This window comes from Seriola dumerili, unplaced genomic scaffold (assembly GCF_002260705.1).
Source record: "Seriola dumerili isolate Sdu_G_001 unplaced genomic scaffold, Sdu_1.0 BDQW01000025.1, whole genome shotgun sequence".
Classification (NCBI taxonomy): domain Eukaryota; kingdom Metazoa; phylum Chordata; class Actinopteri; order Carangiformes; family Carangidae; genus Seriola; species Seriola dumerili.
In genome coordinates, this window is record NW_019174280.1 from 17,394,603 (window position 1) to 17,411,264 (window position 16,662).

The 16,662-nt window shown below is 39.4% G+C and overlaps 1 protein-coding gene across 2 annotated transcripts; it reads left to right on the forward strand.

Annotated features, from left to right (window-relative positions):
• Window positions 1–12,279: 12,279 nt before the first annotated feature.
• cnr1 (cannabinoid receptor 1) lies at window positions 12,280–16,550 on the forward strand. 2 transcript variants are annotated; one of them, XM_022769873.1, is made up of 2 exons: window positions 12,280–12,564; window positions 13,466–16,550. In XM_022769873.1, the coding sequence occupies exon 2, from the start codon at window positions 13,511–13,513 to the stop codon at window positions 14,918–14,920; it is 1,410 nt and encodes a 469-aa protein (XP_022625594.1). In that variant the 5' UTR covers window positions 12,280–12,564; window positions 13,466–13,510; the 3' UTR covers window positions 14,921–16,550. The 2 variants fall into 2 exon arrangements, with proteins under 2 accessions (XP_022625594.1, XP_022625599.1); XM_022769878.1 differs by having other exon boundaries at window positions 12,280–12,559.
• The last annotated feature ends 112 nt before the right edge of the window (window positions 16,551–16,662 follow it).

A 16,662-nucleotide genomic window follows, 5' to 3' on the forward strand; every position in this document is an offset into this window, starting at 1 on the left:
ATTTTGTACAATCTGAATGTCTGATGTAAATATACATGCGCAGGTGTCTGCTAATGTAGAACACTTACACCTATGATTATATATGGCCGGTTTAATCTCAGCATGATGCCTATTTTTTCATATCCTGTATATAGGCTATTTCCCATCATATATTTTCTCCATATCCCTGTCATTTGTTACATATCTATTTTAAATTGTGCTGTGCAATGTTTGGCACAACCCAAAGTTACAAACATTCACAAAAAGAAAATAGTGTTGGGCCTTATGTGAAGCAGAATTTACATTCAGTGCACAGTTACATTCAGGTACATCACCATTAACGAAAGAGGCAGGTTTAAATGGAAACTCATGTTCATGTCTGACCAGTGTTTCATCACTGCAACAGTATTTTCTTATATCTTCTTCTAAGTTTTTCATTATTTTTCATTATTAATAGCTTCTGTGGCTGCTACTTAAAATGCCCCTGCGCATATTTGTTCCTCCATGAATCAAATTTTTCTACTTAGTGTTCCAGAGCTGAAGTTTTCCAAAGTTGGTCTAAATTCAAAAAGCCGTTTGCTCTATTCTTATGTAGATTCTTCTTTATTGTGTCTTCTTATTGTGATATTTGCTTCCCTCTCCCCCAGACCCTACAAAAACAGAAATTTATTTCTGCCTTATCTTCAGCTGTATTTCAGCAGTGAAAAATCTGATTTTAATGTGAATGTGGACGGTGAATGCAATCTGCCATCTGCAATCTGTGAGAATGCAAAGTGAATACTAATGGAATTTGTGAGAATGAGCCTTTGTGGCGCTGAAGTTCAGACTTTCACCTTAAAGCTAAATGTTTTCATCAGCTCCATCACAGAGATGTGTTTAGAGTTTTCGTGCAGTTGCTCTAAAATTATGAATTTAAAGCAATTTGACATTTTGGGAAATATATTTATTGGCTTTCTTGTCTTTCTGGGAGTTAGATGAGCAGACTGATGCCACTCTTTGTAAAATATAAAATGTAAATATTAGGCTGAAGCCAGCAGCTGGTTTACACTTAAAAATTAAACAATAAGCTGAATAATGTATAAATTAGTGAGCTTTATTATTGCTGGAGGGTGGATATGGTTACCTCTGAACACAGGAGACTGCATTAGTCATTTCAACAAGTGATGCAAAACCACATATGTTTACATTGTAGTCACAAAGTCCTCTAGGGACCTTTATAATTATGACAGGAGCAAAGGAAGGTGATGTCAGGTCATGTTGGTTCACGCGTCATGCGTCACGCGTCACGCGTGGATGAATGGGTTCCCTATAACTGTAAACATCAACCACAATGTTTCCTTCAACTTAAAGTGTATTTTTAACTTTTTTTTTGTGGTGATAGCGGCGACAGATCAGAAAACGCTTGTGTGGCTCTGGAGGGCATGGACTTTTATTTTGGAGGACCTGTAGAACAGAGCCAGGTTCAGCCGGTTCCCCTGTCTTGTCTTCTGTTCAGATAAGCTTCAGGCGGTAGCTGCACACTGAGCACACAGACATGAGGGTGGTGCTGATCGAAGATTGCTCAGCCTTAACTACAAAGTGAGGCTGCATCAGAGACAAGCGTCTCATCCCAAATATCTTCCATGTTAAATATTCACTCTGTTTGCTCAAACGTGCATGTGGACCACAGAAAACAGAAACCTAACACAAACTGTCCCCCAGTGACTGAGAGCTCTGTCCACAGAAACCTGTAAACATCGGCAGGTGTGTGCATTTGTGGGGACTGAACTCTGTAAAATTACCCTCTCATACCATTATGGAGCTACCAAAGTGCAAAAAATTACCTTGTCAGATCTGAAGCAAAAATGTCAGGTGGTTCTGTGTGTGTGTGTGTGTGTGTGTGTGTGTGTGTGTGTGTGTGTGTGTGTGTGTGTGTGTGTGTGTGTGTGTGTGTGTGTGTGTGTTTGGCAAAGTTTAGAGTCAGAGGTTTGATAATCACTGTGTCCATATGTGTGTTAAACCTGAAAGCTTGCGTATGTGCCAGTGAGGCCGAGGGAGGGGGAGAGTCAGTTTGCTAAATAACATTGGCAAGAAAATGAGCAAAGGAGACACACATGCCTGATTTTGCTCATTAAATATTAAGACACAAGAGTTTAGAAAGCAGTAAATACTGCAGCTCCTGCATGTGTGTTATAACCCACCATTTCCACATTATAGTCATGTGTCCTCGTCTTTACCTTGGGGGGGGACAACTGACTTTAGCATACTGAGGCGTGATAGTGCTGAATGTCAAGTACATTGAGAGGAATGTTGAGAAAGCTGCGTTGAATTTAAAAATCAAATTAATATGTAAATCACCAGCTCAAAATGACAGTGAGACCTTCAAAATGAAAGCACAATAAGCAGGAAAAAAAGATACAAATCCAAATGTAAAGCAGTGCTCAGGCTTGTGGCTGCCATTGACTCTGAGAGCATGTCCTCTGGACCTGAGCCAGGTTTAATGAAATTAAGAAGAATTTATGTGTTTATGCAATTTCTAACATATGACTAATTATTTTTAGACAAAATATCTTTAGAATTGAGCTGAAATGATTTTCTGATTAATTGATTAGTCTGTCAAATTCGTCTGCTACTATTCTGAAAAGCAATTAATTGTTTCAGTATTTCCAGCTTCTCAAATGTGAATATTTGCTGGTTTTCTTAGTCTTACATAAATATCTTTGGGTTTTGGACTCTTGGTCAGACAAAACCTGAAATTTTAATGTGTCTGCCTTTGTTTTACTTTAACATTTTATGGACCACATGATTACTTGTATTTGAGAAAATATGTATAATATTAAATTATAACCATTGTTTGTTGCAGCTGATTGATGGCTAGTGAAACATTTTTTAGGCAGCTGGGGTTCTGTTTGGGGAATTTGAATTTCTGAACTTCATATTCTCATAATCCTGTCTAAGGCCCTGATGCACTGATGGGTTCTTATAGAATTCCTAAAGCAGATTTCCAGTGGCTTTTTTACTTTGTGTGTTTGAAAACAAAAATAAATCTTTAGTTAAGATTGTTGTGATGTTCCTTGACAAAAAAATACATAATTTTAATGACTGAACAACATGGAATTAATTATACGAATAAATAATTGAATGAATATTTGATAATACCAGATTTACCGTGAGTAGAGACCTGCACTTGCCATTCATGTTTTTTTGCAGAAACAAAACAAAAACAAATCATCTTTAGTTATGCTGACATCAGCAGCATCTTTCATAGATCATGACACAACAGACAGCCTAAAACAAAATGCATTTGATTTTTGTTTTTCGGTCATTAATTATAAATAGAAGAAAATCCTAAAGAATCAGGGCTATGACTTGAGGGGCATAGACTAGTGTAGGTGTATTCATGTTTATACAAAGCCATGCATAAAGTTGCACCTGTTATTGACGGAAGACGTAGGCCTGTCTTAGTAAAGGTTGTGTGTCTTACAGCATTGATTTTTCCACCGGTGTTGAACTCTCCGTGGACGGGTGGTGGACAGAACTGTGAGCGACTGCAGCCTGTCAGTGTTCGCACTCTAGCTGGTATCAGCTTTACATGACCACATCTGTCCAGGGGCCTGCTATTGAGCCACATGATGCAGCAGCACCGGTTATCAGATTCAAAGGGACTCAGTTGCCATGACGCCCAAGCTTAGCCTTGTGTTCACACAGCAGATGTTTACCGTCTTCTACTCATTTTTCTTTTGTTCCTTGTCTCCTCACCTTTCCTCAAGGAGCTGTGATGCACCAATTGTGAGCAGCGCAGGAACACTTGTCAGATCACGATGTGCTGGGCTGGAATATACACCCACTTCAGCTGTGTTGTGCAGCAGAGGAGGCATCCTCGCACCCACTGGATGTCCTTGGGATAATTGGCGCAGAACATCATGTTATTGCCACCCCCACCCCCCCCCTTTTTTTTTGGTGCTGTCTGTTGTGAAGTCTCTCCCTGTGGAAAAAAATGATTATGTTCTCTTGCTTTGTCTGTGCTCAACCTTGGCAGTGTCATGTGACTAGTCATTTCAATCCTCACTGGTTGTCATGCCAACAGTATATCTAAGGCAGTCATGCCAGTTCAGTGACAGGGCTGGGATGTTTGCACTTCACAGACAGGCAGGTAAGTGCACACAGTAGGTCATTTGTAATTCACCTCGTAGTTCTACTTTTTTTTGAACAGTTCCTTGTGTCATGTTAGCTTGTGTAAGAAGTTGGCAAGTTAATGTTGATATTGCACTTTTTGCCATTATTCATATGCAGTCTAAGGGGTTAAGAGATGATTAACAGGTTAGGAAGCATTTACTACGTAAAAAAATGTTTATTTTGGCTGACATTGCATTAAATCTTTGCTTTGAGTTTTCGTTCTTCAGGGCCTGAAAAGTCCTTAACATCCAGTTTCCTCCCTTCCTCCTTTAAAGCCCCTGAAAGCTTGGTTTTAAATCTTAAACACATTTCCCTAAAGTTCACAAAATAATAAATTTAGTCATTTTCTATTAAACGTTTACACTCAGCTTATCTGCTTCATCAGGACTGTGCACTATGAGCTTGTACCAGCTTTTCATTGAAACTGTATGATGTCTGAAACGATGACATGTTTTTGTTGTTGTTGTTGTTGTTTTTGTTGTTGTTGTTGTTGTTGTTTTGTCCTGTGTATCAATTTATATACATTTCTGCAAAATTCAGCCCAACATACTTGCTATCTTCAGAAACTTTGGTAGCTCCACTAGAAGTTAAAATTACATTCAAATAAATATAAATATAAGAAGTTAAACTTACAACCGGTCTGACTCTTTGGTTGAACTGTCCACAACTCATATTTAAGGAGTGTGACACTCCTTGGTGACACAAGCCAAAAAGTGTTTTGAGTTACTGATGCATTTTAGTGCAGTTATTTCATTTGGGTATGTTTCGTTTGCCTCTGTTTGGTGAAATTAAACTTAATTAAATTAGATTTTTTTATTATATTATTTTATGCCTGCTTTATTCTGAAATAGTCTTGCCACAAAAAGTCTCACCGTGGTGATATTATTCCATATCAATGACAGTCACTGGGTGTAATATTACTGCTTAGAATTATTATCACTGTCTGTTACCTCGGGAGGACGAGCTGAAGATATTCACTCGTTATTTCATCCAAATGACTTTTTGTTTTTTTTGTTTGCCATTAAGAGTTCGTCGTGACCCAAGATAAGTCTCCAGTTTAATTTATCATCACCTGCAAATGCACAACTCAGAGATATACACTGAGTAAGCCTGCGAGAGTAAGTGCTGTCTGTTTCCCCCAAATATCATGAATAATATTGTTATAATACAGAGAAGATCCCAATATGCCTCGCTGTGTTTGTGTGTGTGTGTGTGTGTGTTTGGGGGATGAATTCATAATCAAAGCCTTCTGGTGTTAAACTTCTGTATCACTGATTACTAATTAATTTAGTGCTATAGCCATAGACTAAACAATTAAATCTAATACTTAAAAAAAAATTCTGATTCACATTCGCAGCTATTGTTGTGAGTAGTAAGATTTAATGAGTTGGAGCCTCAGGCATCCCCAGTCCAGATGGGATATGTAGTCCTCCAGTGTGTCCTGGGTCTGCCCCGAGGTCTCCTCTCAGTCAGTCTTACCCAGAGCACTTCCAGACAGGAGGCACCCAGCAGGCATCCTCACCAGCTGCCCTGCTCAGCCCTGTTCACCAGCCGAGTCTGACACAAAGCCTGCATGACAGGCAGCCAGTCTCACTGTGTTTCTCACCTGGATGGGACAAGCCTCCTTGTCCTGGGAGGATCGTGAACTCAGACTCAAGAGATGGGGGATCTGATCCTCACCTGAGCTGTGACAAGCTGAAATACAAAGTGGTCCAATGCACTTTGAGGATCATGGTCTAATGAAGCCATGAACAGCAGAGTGGCCACCTACATGTCATTAAAACCTTCACATCCGCACTTAATTACCTTTTATTTATGGGATATCAGGAATGTCTCCTATAACAAATAAATGAAAAAAAGCAAAAGAAAGCACTCACACAAAAAATAATGAATCAGATGTTGAACAGAAGGGGTGCAAAAACCCGAACAGTAAGAGCTGCACAATTCAATCTCCAAATGCAAAACAATGTCTATAATTACAGTTATTTGTGGTAAGACAGTTTTCACAGTGGGAGCATTATTCATTATGCAGACTCCAACGTTCTAATAAAACAAGATGTGCTTTTGATCATGTTAAACGATTTTAATCACCAGATGGAGTTTGCCAAGTTGTCACAAAAAGGTAGACGTTCAAATCCATCCAGACCTTGAGGAGACAGTTAGCTTAGCTTAGCTTAGTTTAGCTTAGCTTAGCTTAGCTAGGCTTCATGTTGAACATCATGTTATTTTTACACTTTGGCTGTTGTACTTATCAAACAAATTATATATAATGTGTTAATAACTGTGGGTGTGGTGGTCAGCAGATTTCCCTGTTTCCACTCTAAGCTAAGCCTAGTTGAACAATTCCCTTACGACTGGGAAAACTGGCTGCTGAGAATTGATGTAGTTCTTTAAAAAAACAGCTTAGGAGATAAAAAGTTATTCTTAAAGCTGCAAGCTCAGATACATTAAGAGCAGTCCTGTGACATGCAGTTGTCTTTCTGTGCCTTTACAGTCCAGTTCATAAGTTGCACACAAGCTTCTTTCATTAGGATTATAGGATGTACGTACAGTTGATGGAAGCTTGCCTTAGATATAGTAAAGTAGGTGTTAATCTTTTTTTGTGATTTCTGATTTTCAGCTTAACGTGCAGCGTGTTCACTCACATTAGTGGTCCTGACTTATGATTCATAAAATGTGTATGAGGACGCTTGCAAAGGCAGTATCATCAGAGAGCTGCAGTGTTCACTCAGCTGAGACGTCCTGACTTTATTGCATTTTGTATAAATTTAGCAGGAACAGGGAGATAAACAAATGCTGATTTGCCTTTTTTCCTGCTTGGAGTGCAAACTATTTCTTATTTCACCACCATCATGTCTTCCACTTTGAGTTATTATTTTATGACAGATGAAACAACATACAGTATACTGCATATTCACAAACATATTGTCTACTGACACTGAAATGCCATCACCCAAAATGTTGGGTGTGTTGTTTTGTTTTTGAAGATATATCATATTTGATATTTCATGTTCAAATTCAATGCTTTTCGTTTTATGAACAAAAATAAGTAATAAAAGTATATTTCTTGTACTATATGTTGTTTGGTGATGGATTTGACTGACTCTATCTATCTATATACAATTTAAGTTAGCTTTATTGTTATAACGCTTGCATACAACACATTGTTCAAGCCATGCTGCAACCATGTGAAAAATAATTCAGTTGCAATAACAAAAAGCATATAATAATGTTTCATGAGGTAGGATAATTTAAGTGTATACTGCAAACACAGGATGGTAACAGTGCCAGTAGTTCCTTCTGATCAATCTGTCCCCATAGGAAACATTTAAAGTATTTATTTGAATCCTTAAATACTTTTCTTATATCTCCCCTGCCAACCTTTCAAATATGTTTCATCTGTTTTTGCCTCTGGTGCGAGGTCATTTGATTTGTACATGAAAAAGAAAAAAAAAAATCAAATTTATAAAAGCACAAACAAACCCAGTATTCCTGACAGCATTTCAATACGGAGTGTCCTTCTGAACTTATAGAGGCTTTCAAGGGGGAAGGGTCAACAATAGGAAACATCATTATCTACCAACAACTTGATGCAGAACGTGGTAATGCCACTATAGACACAGGTGAGATCAGATCGACAGGTTATCGACAGATAACCCCTAACTACTGTTTTGAAACTAATCAAATCCATGCATCATAATTGTGGATGATTATGCATTGTTTGATATAATTGAGCAAAAGTTCAGCATGGTTCATTTTAGAACTGGAGTAAACTGTAATTTCATATGAAGCGACTGCAGCTGCAGAGGCATCGTACAAAGGCTCATTTGTCTTGATAGTTTTCTCAGCGTTTCACAGAATTATGAGGAAGTGCTGCATTTGATAAATGAGCTCAAAGTTAGTTGAACTGCTTACTGGCAAAAAGGCAAAAGTATCTGCTTACAGTACATGTGGCCTATTTTCAGATGGAGTTGACTCATGCATTAGCCATGTGATAACCTTAATCACTGGTTTAGCCTATTTATTAAAAGTATGAGCAACTGAACTCTCACGTTTCTCAAGGAGAGGAGAGGTGTCAAGATTCAGATCAGGGGAATACCAGTGGGAAACAAAGCTTCGATGAAAGCAGGAATCCTAGACAGATATTGTTTATTCAACCTTAGTTGGCCTCTCATATTGATGAGGTTGTTCCTGATGCATTAGTGAGCTATCTGGGAAATTCTGGCTTGGATTCTGTCGACCAGAGCTCCTTCCTGAAAAAGCCTTGAAATGTGGAACAACCTGTGGGAGACAGGATATTACCGGTAGACTGGTGCAAAATGCATTATGAGTCCTGAGTGAACTGCTATCTGCTTCTCATCCAGCACCTCTGTAATGTGAACCATGTGAGGCAAAGGAGCACTTACCGCCTCATGGGTTTAACCTGCACTGCTGGACTGGAGTCCACTGGCTATTCATACATCCCTCTCTACAAGTTTGTAGGCATGCAAAGACGAGTAATTACTAAAAGCATTGTAAACATGAATTTATTGAAGCATTTAATTAATTTAAGTATTAATTTAATGATATGTACGTCTTCATTTAGTATACAGGTATGTTTGAGCCAACAAACAACTCATGCAACGGTACCTTAATGTTGACATCTTACACAATGATGTTGGCAATGTGATTAGAAATTAATTTTATTTGATTATGAGGCTAATTTTCTATTTCTAATATGCTCAAATGGCAATAAAGTGTACAAACAGTCCGCCAAATTAGAACTGGCACCGAGATCACATAAGACTCTCTGTTCCCCTGGGCTCTTTTCTCTGATCCATGGACTCAAAGTGAGTCACTGGAGGACAAAATGTTATGTGCCACAACTGAAACGCAGATGGCCGTGAGCTTTGCTTGAGCCATCACTCATTGCTCACTCACAGGTTAGCATGCCAACCAAGACAGAGAAAACTGTCACTGTACACCAGTCACTTTGGCAAACCACCCTGCTGCCCAAAGTCTAAATGCTCCATGTGGTGGATATTACAAAGTTACTGGAATCAGAATAATAAGCAAATTAAATTCAAATTATGTGAGACATTTTTTGCTGGAACATTTGGTATATGCTATATCAGGTGTTTTTATGTTAAGAGTAAGACTGATGCTTCCTACACCATGCTGCCAACTGTTTTATGGCAGATGTATGTTATATTTAGAGGTGCTGCATGTTGAAGACATAAAAGACAATCAATTATTTTGTGCTCTGGTGACAGAGGATTATAGCTATCCAGGCTGCATAGACATCATATTTATCACATATTTAACTGCTGCTGGTTGTCAATCAAATGGATGTGAATACTTAATCGTGCATTCTGCAGAAATTACATGAAGGCTACATGTAAGAAAACCCTGCACATTTCAGCATGCTGTCAAAGTATATAAATCAAGCTTAAGAGAATTCAGGTAAAAAACAAAATAATCACTTTTCCAGCCAATATACAGACAGTCATGTCTCCCGCAGGACGATCACCTGACCTTTAATCTGGTACCATCATCAGATCAATACGTCATTTTGTCCAATGCTATAATTTATGACCAAATACCTGCAACACTAATTACATCCCCATCTGCTAATTGGCAAATGTTAGCATGCTAATATGCTAAACTCTTAAGTTGAACATGATAACCCGCATACCCAACATCAACATGTTAGTATTGTCCCTTGCAGCTTGTTGACCTGCTAGGCTCACAGAGCTGCTAGCATAGCTGTAGCGCTCAGTTTTCTATTGGTATTCACCACCAATGACTAGCCAAACATCATATTGAGTAATTACTACATTGTTTATTTTTCAGTGATCTAAAACGTAATTGATAAACAACTAATTTTGGTGTCAGTCCCTCTATAGATTTTTTAAATATACATTTTCCTGTAGTACCAGGGTGCTAACACGTAATACACAGGAGAAATCCATCACACAGGTGGCAGATATCTGGATTTCTTCTTTAAAAAAAAAAACCTTTAATAAATGTCGCAGCAATCATAGATACTCAGTTATCTGGCTTACTTGCTAGACCATAAGGTACATGCCTTTACAGTTAATTGCCTGATACAACCTCATGAGCTGTCGGCAGATATTCCCAGGAATGTAGGAAACAAAACCCAGAAGTCGACACGGGGCGCTGAAGGTACCAGCAATGCAGAAATGAACTAAACCACATGATCAAAACATAACTCCCAGAATGCATTGCAACATCACACACTGATATGACAGTAAAAGTGCACCTGAGGGTTACGTTTTCCTCCCAGGGTTTTAAGAGGCAACCTGGAGACTGGAAGATCATTACTGCCAGCTTTCTGTGCAATCCAAGAAACCCTGAGTAGAAGAAGAGAACCTCTGTTTTTTCTCCTCTCACTCCTTTGATGTTTCCTTGAACAATCCATTTATCTTCCAGTTATACTGTGTGCTAGAGCTAATCAGTTATCAACAGTTGAGGAGGAGAGCTTTTATTTTGGGACGCTCTCAGGTCTGAATCAGTGTGCGGAGCTCAGCTTTTGTTTGTATCTAGTGCAGCAGATCATGATTGTAAATAATGTGTTCTTTCTCTGTTTGCCTAAAGATGAATGAGAATCAGCCTGGAGAAGATTTACAAACAAGTCAGCTGCTTACACTGACAACCTGCCAGCGGTCCGTTTTGCCAAAAAAGAGAAATAAATGCACAGAAAAATGAGCCTGAAACTCCTTGAGATCTGTGCATTTTTTTTTTTTTTTCAAGACCTTCCTGTTGTTTTCTGACCATAAATGTCCCCTCATTTTGTGAAGTAGAACATTTTGTTAATTTCAGACATAGACGGCAGCCATGGCTGAGTGATATTAATAATTACACCTGTGTTGATTATGGAGCCATAGCCTCTGTTCAGTCCCGGCGTCGGGGCAAGGTTTGTCTGCCGAGGCAATCCGTGGCCACAAAATGTCACATTAATGCATCTATTCTGATTTTATCTGACATCGCAGCCACTCAGCTCCTGCCTCCTTGGCCTGCACCACTGATTCTGCCATTGTGTAAGACAGTGTGAAGAAGGAAAAAACATCAACTCAAATGTTTGCATGGAAATGGCCAAATGAATAAATGGAAATTAGATCATTCATAATCAGCGAATTGAATCTGTTTTTATTACAGCCAAGCAAAGGCCATATCTTTGTTACTGTGATTCATAACAGACTTGTTAATTTGGTGGTGTGTAATCTGATTGAATGTGTTGATAACTAGCTGCTTTATCTTGAGGTCAGAGTGAAGTGTGCAAAAAAAAACAAAAAACTTGATAAAATGTGTATGAATCATCTTGTGTTGTCGCATCACCAGTCAATCTTGTCTGAGTTTTATTTTTAAGTGTGCAGATGAAATATTTGGCCTCTGATTTTTTTCTTCTTTCAAATATAAATACTGACTCACATTTACATATCGAAATTGTTGGTTTGGATCGGAAAATATCAGGAAAGTGAACAGTTGGATATGTGCAAAGTAAAAACAGTTATTAAGGGGGTAAAAATACATGATAAGGTTGATGGCTTCTACATTTGCAGCTCCACTAGCATCAAAATGAAGTAGTCTGCTTTCTGTGGTTTGAGGTTTTCAATTTTGGTTAATTATTCACACAATAAACAGACATGTGTTGACTATCAATTAAGTGTGCAACCTCTATCTGCCTTTTGGCATTGCTGCAGACATTCAAAACAGAATGAGTGGAAATGAAAGGAAAGCCAATTCAGTGCCATTAAAAAGTTACCTTCATTTGGAGACTTCATAGGAAAAACGCACCTTTTTGTTCCTGCATAATGTAGAAATCTTGTTCACAAATACCTTATGTATTAGGAAGATAACATGGTTATTCTAAGATGTTGTTAATGTAGTTTTTTGTGCTTTGTGCTGTGTTCAATCCGCGTCTTTGTCCGAGCACATCATCTGCTAAGAGGAGCTTTGGGAATTCAAATCAGATCCTTTTTTATAAGCCTCCGCCACCACTGTCGTCTGCCTTGTTCCTATGCACCGCACTTGACGGCTTCATGGGTTGGGCAGATAAAGCTATATGGAAACACGTGACAGGGCTTGTAGGAGCGACGCTTCATAAGTGTGAAGACTCAGAGAAAAAAGCTGGAGAGACGCTGGAGCCAGCAGCAGCAGCAGCAGCAGCAGCAACAGTCTGTATCCACAGAGCAGGAGCGCACTGCAAGAGCGACAAGACACTTCTGCAGACAATTTGAAAAACTTATGTTACGAATACAGTTTGACAAACTAATAATTACGAGAGTAGTGGTGGTTTCATTCTAACACATGCACGCTGGTTGTCTCTCCTTTTATGTAAGATCTGTGTTGGTTGGATGATGCGCTTCTGACTTGGATTAACGCGCGGTGATAAAGGGCGATTCTGCGCACTTGGGAAAATTATGTAAGGTAAAAAGGCACTTTTTCTCTTTCAGATATTTCATTGAGGCTTTTAATATTGTTTTCCCGCCTATATCAGTTCTTTAAATGCTTTGTGTTGCTGGTCCCAGCATGAAAGTCTCATTGTTTTCTCCTTTTTTAATGTGCGGATTGGACGAATTTCATGTGAAAAAAATATCTAAACTCGTGCTGATCAGACTTCCTTAAACGACTAATACTAAAATAACTTTGCAAATTCTGCATCTAAATTAGCCCATGCAATCGCAGTTTACCCACAGTTATATATGTAGACATTAACCGTTACAGTAAATTAGACTATGTGATTATCCAAATCTGAGCATGCATGTTATTTTACATAGAAATCTTGTGGGTTTGTTTTGCACCACGTTTTCCAGTCTGTACAGGTGTAGATGAACTGCATTGTGTTGTCTGCTTGCCCTTTCTCTTTTGTTTCTACATCTCACAGAGAAATAGAGGTGTTTTTATTTTCAGCCTCATGTTTCTTGTTTTTATGTGGAGGATTCATGTTTTTGAAAAGCAGAAGCTCAGTGATGAATAATTTCATGTGTGTTGATAACTAGAGGGTGCCTGATACAGTATTTATAAGTATGATGAAAGATGTGGTTTATCCCCAATCAATCAGTAAAAATCTGTAAAATGTGTAAAAAAAACAAAACAAAAAAAAAACCTGAAATTGTGCAAACTATCACAGAACTGTGCATTTTTAAATATTCGCAATGAAAAATTTGTGTCACCTGTTAAAGGCATTTTTATATCAGAGGTATAAACTCAAATATTGCACTTCTGCAAATATACTACAACATATCTAGTGATAATATGCATGGGATTCTATTTTTAGGTTTATCGGATTTAAAGAAATGTCTGAAATGTTTTTTTTATCAATTTGTAGGTTGTCCAGGCGTCTTACACTGCAGTATTACCCTCAGACACAGCCATGAAATCTGTGCTGGATGCTGTGGCGGACACCACCTTCCGGACTATTACATCTGGTTTACAGTATCTGGGCTCCAACGATGCTAACTATGATGACCCCCTCAATGATGTAGACTTCAAGGGCACCTTCTCTCTGCAGAAGCCCCTGTCTGCATTCCGCAGCAACTCCTTCGCAAACAAAGTACCTGCAGAGGAGGAGCTCATCCTCAAGGGCATCCCCTTCTTCCCCACCAATGCCACCGACTTGTTTGGCAACAGGAGCACATTCAGAGATGAGACTGATAATATACAATGTGGGGAGAACTTTATGGACATGGAGTGTTTCATGATTCTGACTCCCAGCCAGCAGCTGGCTGTGGCTGTGATGTCTCTGACTCTGGGCACCTTCACGGTGCTGGAGAACCTGGTGGTGCTCTGCGTCATCCTGCAGTCCCGCACCCTCCGCTGCCGGCCGTCCTACCACTTCATTGGCAGTCTGGCTGTAGCTGACCTGCTGGGCAGTGTCATCTTTGTCTACAGCTTTCTGGACTTCCATGTTTTCCACAGGAAGGACAGTCCCAATGTTTTTCTCTTCAAGTTGGGTGGAGTCACAGCATCGTTCACAGCGTCTGTGGGGAGCCTTTTCCTCACAGCTATAGACCGGTACATCTCCATTCACCGGCCTCTCGCATACAGGCGCATTGTGACACGGACGAAGGCTGTCATAGCCTTTTGCATGATGTGGACCATCTCCATCGTCATCGCAGTGCTACCTCTGCTGGGCTGGAACTGTAAACGTCTCAATTCTGTTTGCTCAGACATATTCCCTCTAATTGATGAGAACTACCTGATGTTCTGGATCGGTGTAACCAGTGTGCTGGTTCTTTTCATCATCTACGCCTACATATACATCCTGTGGAAAGCACACCACCATGCAGTGCGCATGCTGAGCCGGGCCTCCCAGAAGAGCCTTGTTGTTTACTCAGCAGATGGTACTAAAGTGCTGACCACCCGCCCCGAGCAGGCACGCATGGACATCCGTCTGGCCAAGACCCTGGTGCTTATCCTGGTGGTGCTGGTGATCTGCTGGGGCCCAGTGCTCGCCATCATGGTCTATGACCTCTTCTGGAAGATGGACGATGACATCAAGACAATATTTGCATTCTGCTGCATGCTCTGCCTGCTCAACTCCACCGTCAACCCAATCATTTATGCCTTGAGGAGCAAGGACCTGCGGCACGCCTTCCTCAGCTCCTGCCATGCCTGCAGGGGCAGTGCCCAGCAGTTGGACAATAGCCTAGAGTCAGACTGCCAGAACAGAAATGCCAACATTTCTGCCAACAGGGCTGCAGAGAGCTGCGTGAAGACCACTGTGAAAATAGCCAAAGTAACAATGTCTGTGTCAACTGAAACTTCTGCAGAAGCTGTCTAATTGGCCATCACAGAGGAAACTGTGTAAATGTCCCCCCCCCCCCCAGACAATGCCATTCAACACAATGAAGCAGAAGTTAGAGAAAAAAAAAATCCTCTCCTGAAAGTATTGACTTACATCCTCACATAGACGCTTTAGTGGTTGCATTAATTTAGGTTTGTGTGTAAGTACATAGTGTGCCAAAGTGCCAAATGGTATTGCAAGGTCATAGAAAGGACTCATGATTTGAAAGGATTATCAAAGACTATCCCAAGTCTGCTGTTTACCATAGACTTCATGATATCCAATTAGTGGAGGCATATTATATTTTTGTACTGTGAATTCAGGTTTTGAAAACAATATATCTTCATTTATGGGATAAGGGGCTACTGACATTTTTAATTAGAGATGTTTTACTGTGTCATTTAGACTTTAACATGTGTCTTGCACCATAAATATAATAAATCCTCGCGCCTTGACTTTCTACAGGCTTAATGTACATGTTGCGTATAGACATTTCTATATGCAAACAATGGGAAAAAAAAGCTGAAATGACTCTGATTGTTTATTTCCAAAATCGTCATTCAACATGTCACTTTTGTACTTCTGACAACACTCAGTGAGTGGCAAATGTGTGAAGAGATTTTGAGAAACGAGAGGTGATTCATGCTGAAGATTAAAAGAAAGAAAGAAAAAATAATTATTTATCAGCATCACAAAATAAACTCTCATGAGATGGAGGTAAAGCACAGCTTTCACAGCTTATGAATATGTGAGATCTGAAATGGCATTTTCTGTGGCAGAATGACGATCGTCCCTGTTGTCCATTTCTTTACTTGCTAGCTGTTAGACCTTAGAGTAATGTGTCTTTGTTCAAATGTATACCTAACAAATGTACAGTGTTTTCTTGCAAAATAAAATGTTGAAATCGACTCATTCAGCCACACGGCCAACAAAACAACAAAAAGCTTTTGGCCAACGTTCATTAAAACTGAATTTGGACACAGTGTGCTGGTCACTACTGTAACAAACTGAAGTGGTCTCTGACTATAGCTGCTTTTATCAAATGTATGATTTTACTGGATTCAGCCTTGTATGTGTGTGATACCTTGTGACTTGGTGATATATTTCCAAACCCCACGCCTTTTGATCTTTGCAGTGAGTTGTTTTAGTGCTACTGTTGCAGCGGGGCATCATTTCAGAAAACAAAAGCAACCCATGCACAGGCCTAGTGAAGTACTTTTGGCGTAACTCTAAATAAAAATATGTCTGCTGTTAATTTTACTTATCTAAAACAAAGACACAAGGGTCTTGTCAGTGGCTGGTAACCTGAATGGAAGTTCGTGTGTATGCATTGTGTGGAGGACCTCACAAAAGAATCTGAGAAGATATGATTTTTCTAATAAGTGATGTAGTACTTTTAATCTAGAAATCTCACAGCACAATTGTTCTGTAATCATTTATCTTGGTGTAAAGTTATCCAGACAGCTGTTTATCAGTATGCTTTGCTGCCTCTTGTATTATTGAGTATTGAAGATCAAAATGTCAACTGTCAAGTGGCTTCTGCACAGTGGTGGCACAATGAGGAATCTATGACTTAAAAATCACAGTCAAGTGTTTTTAGTATTGCTGTTATCAAACTTTTGAATAAAGTCGCAGCTGGTTGTCATTTCGCCTGCAGTTATTTGATTGATTATTTGATGATGGGGGAAACAGGAGGGCACAGCACATTTTCGCTTACTTCATCCAGCAATCACCGATTC

Bases quoted from the DNA above. Each gene is read 5' to 3' on its own strand.
- cnr1 (XM_022769873.1), top strand. From the start codon at position 13,511: ATGAAATCTGTGCTGGATGCTGTGGCGGACACCACCTTCCGGACTATT.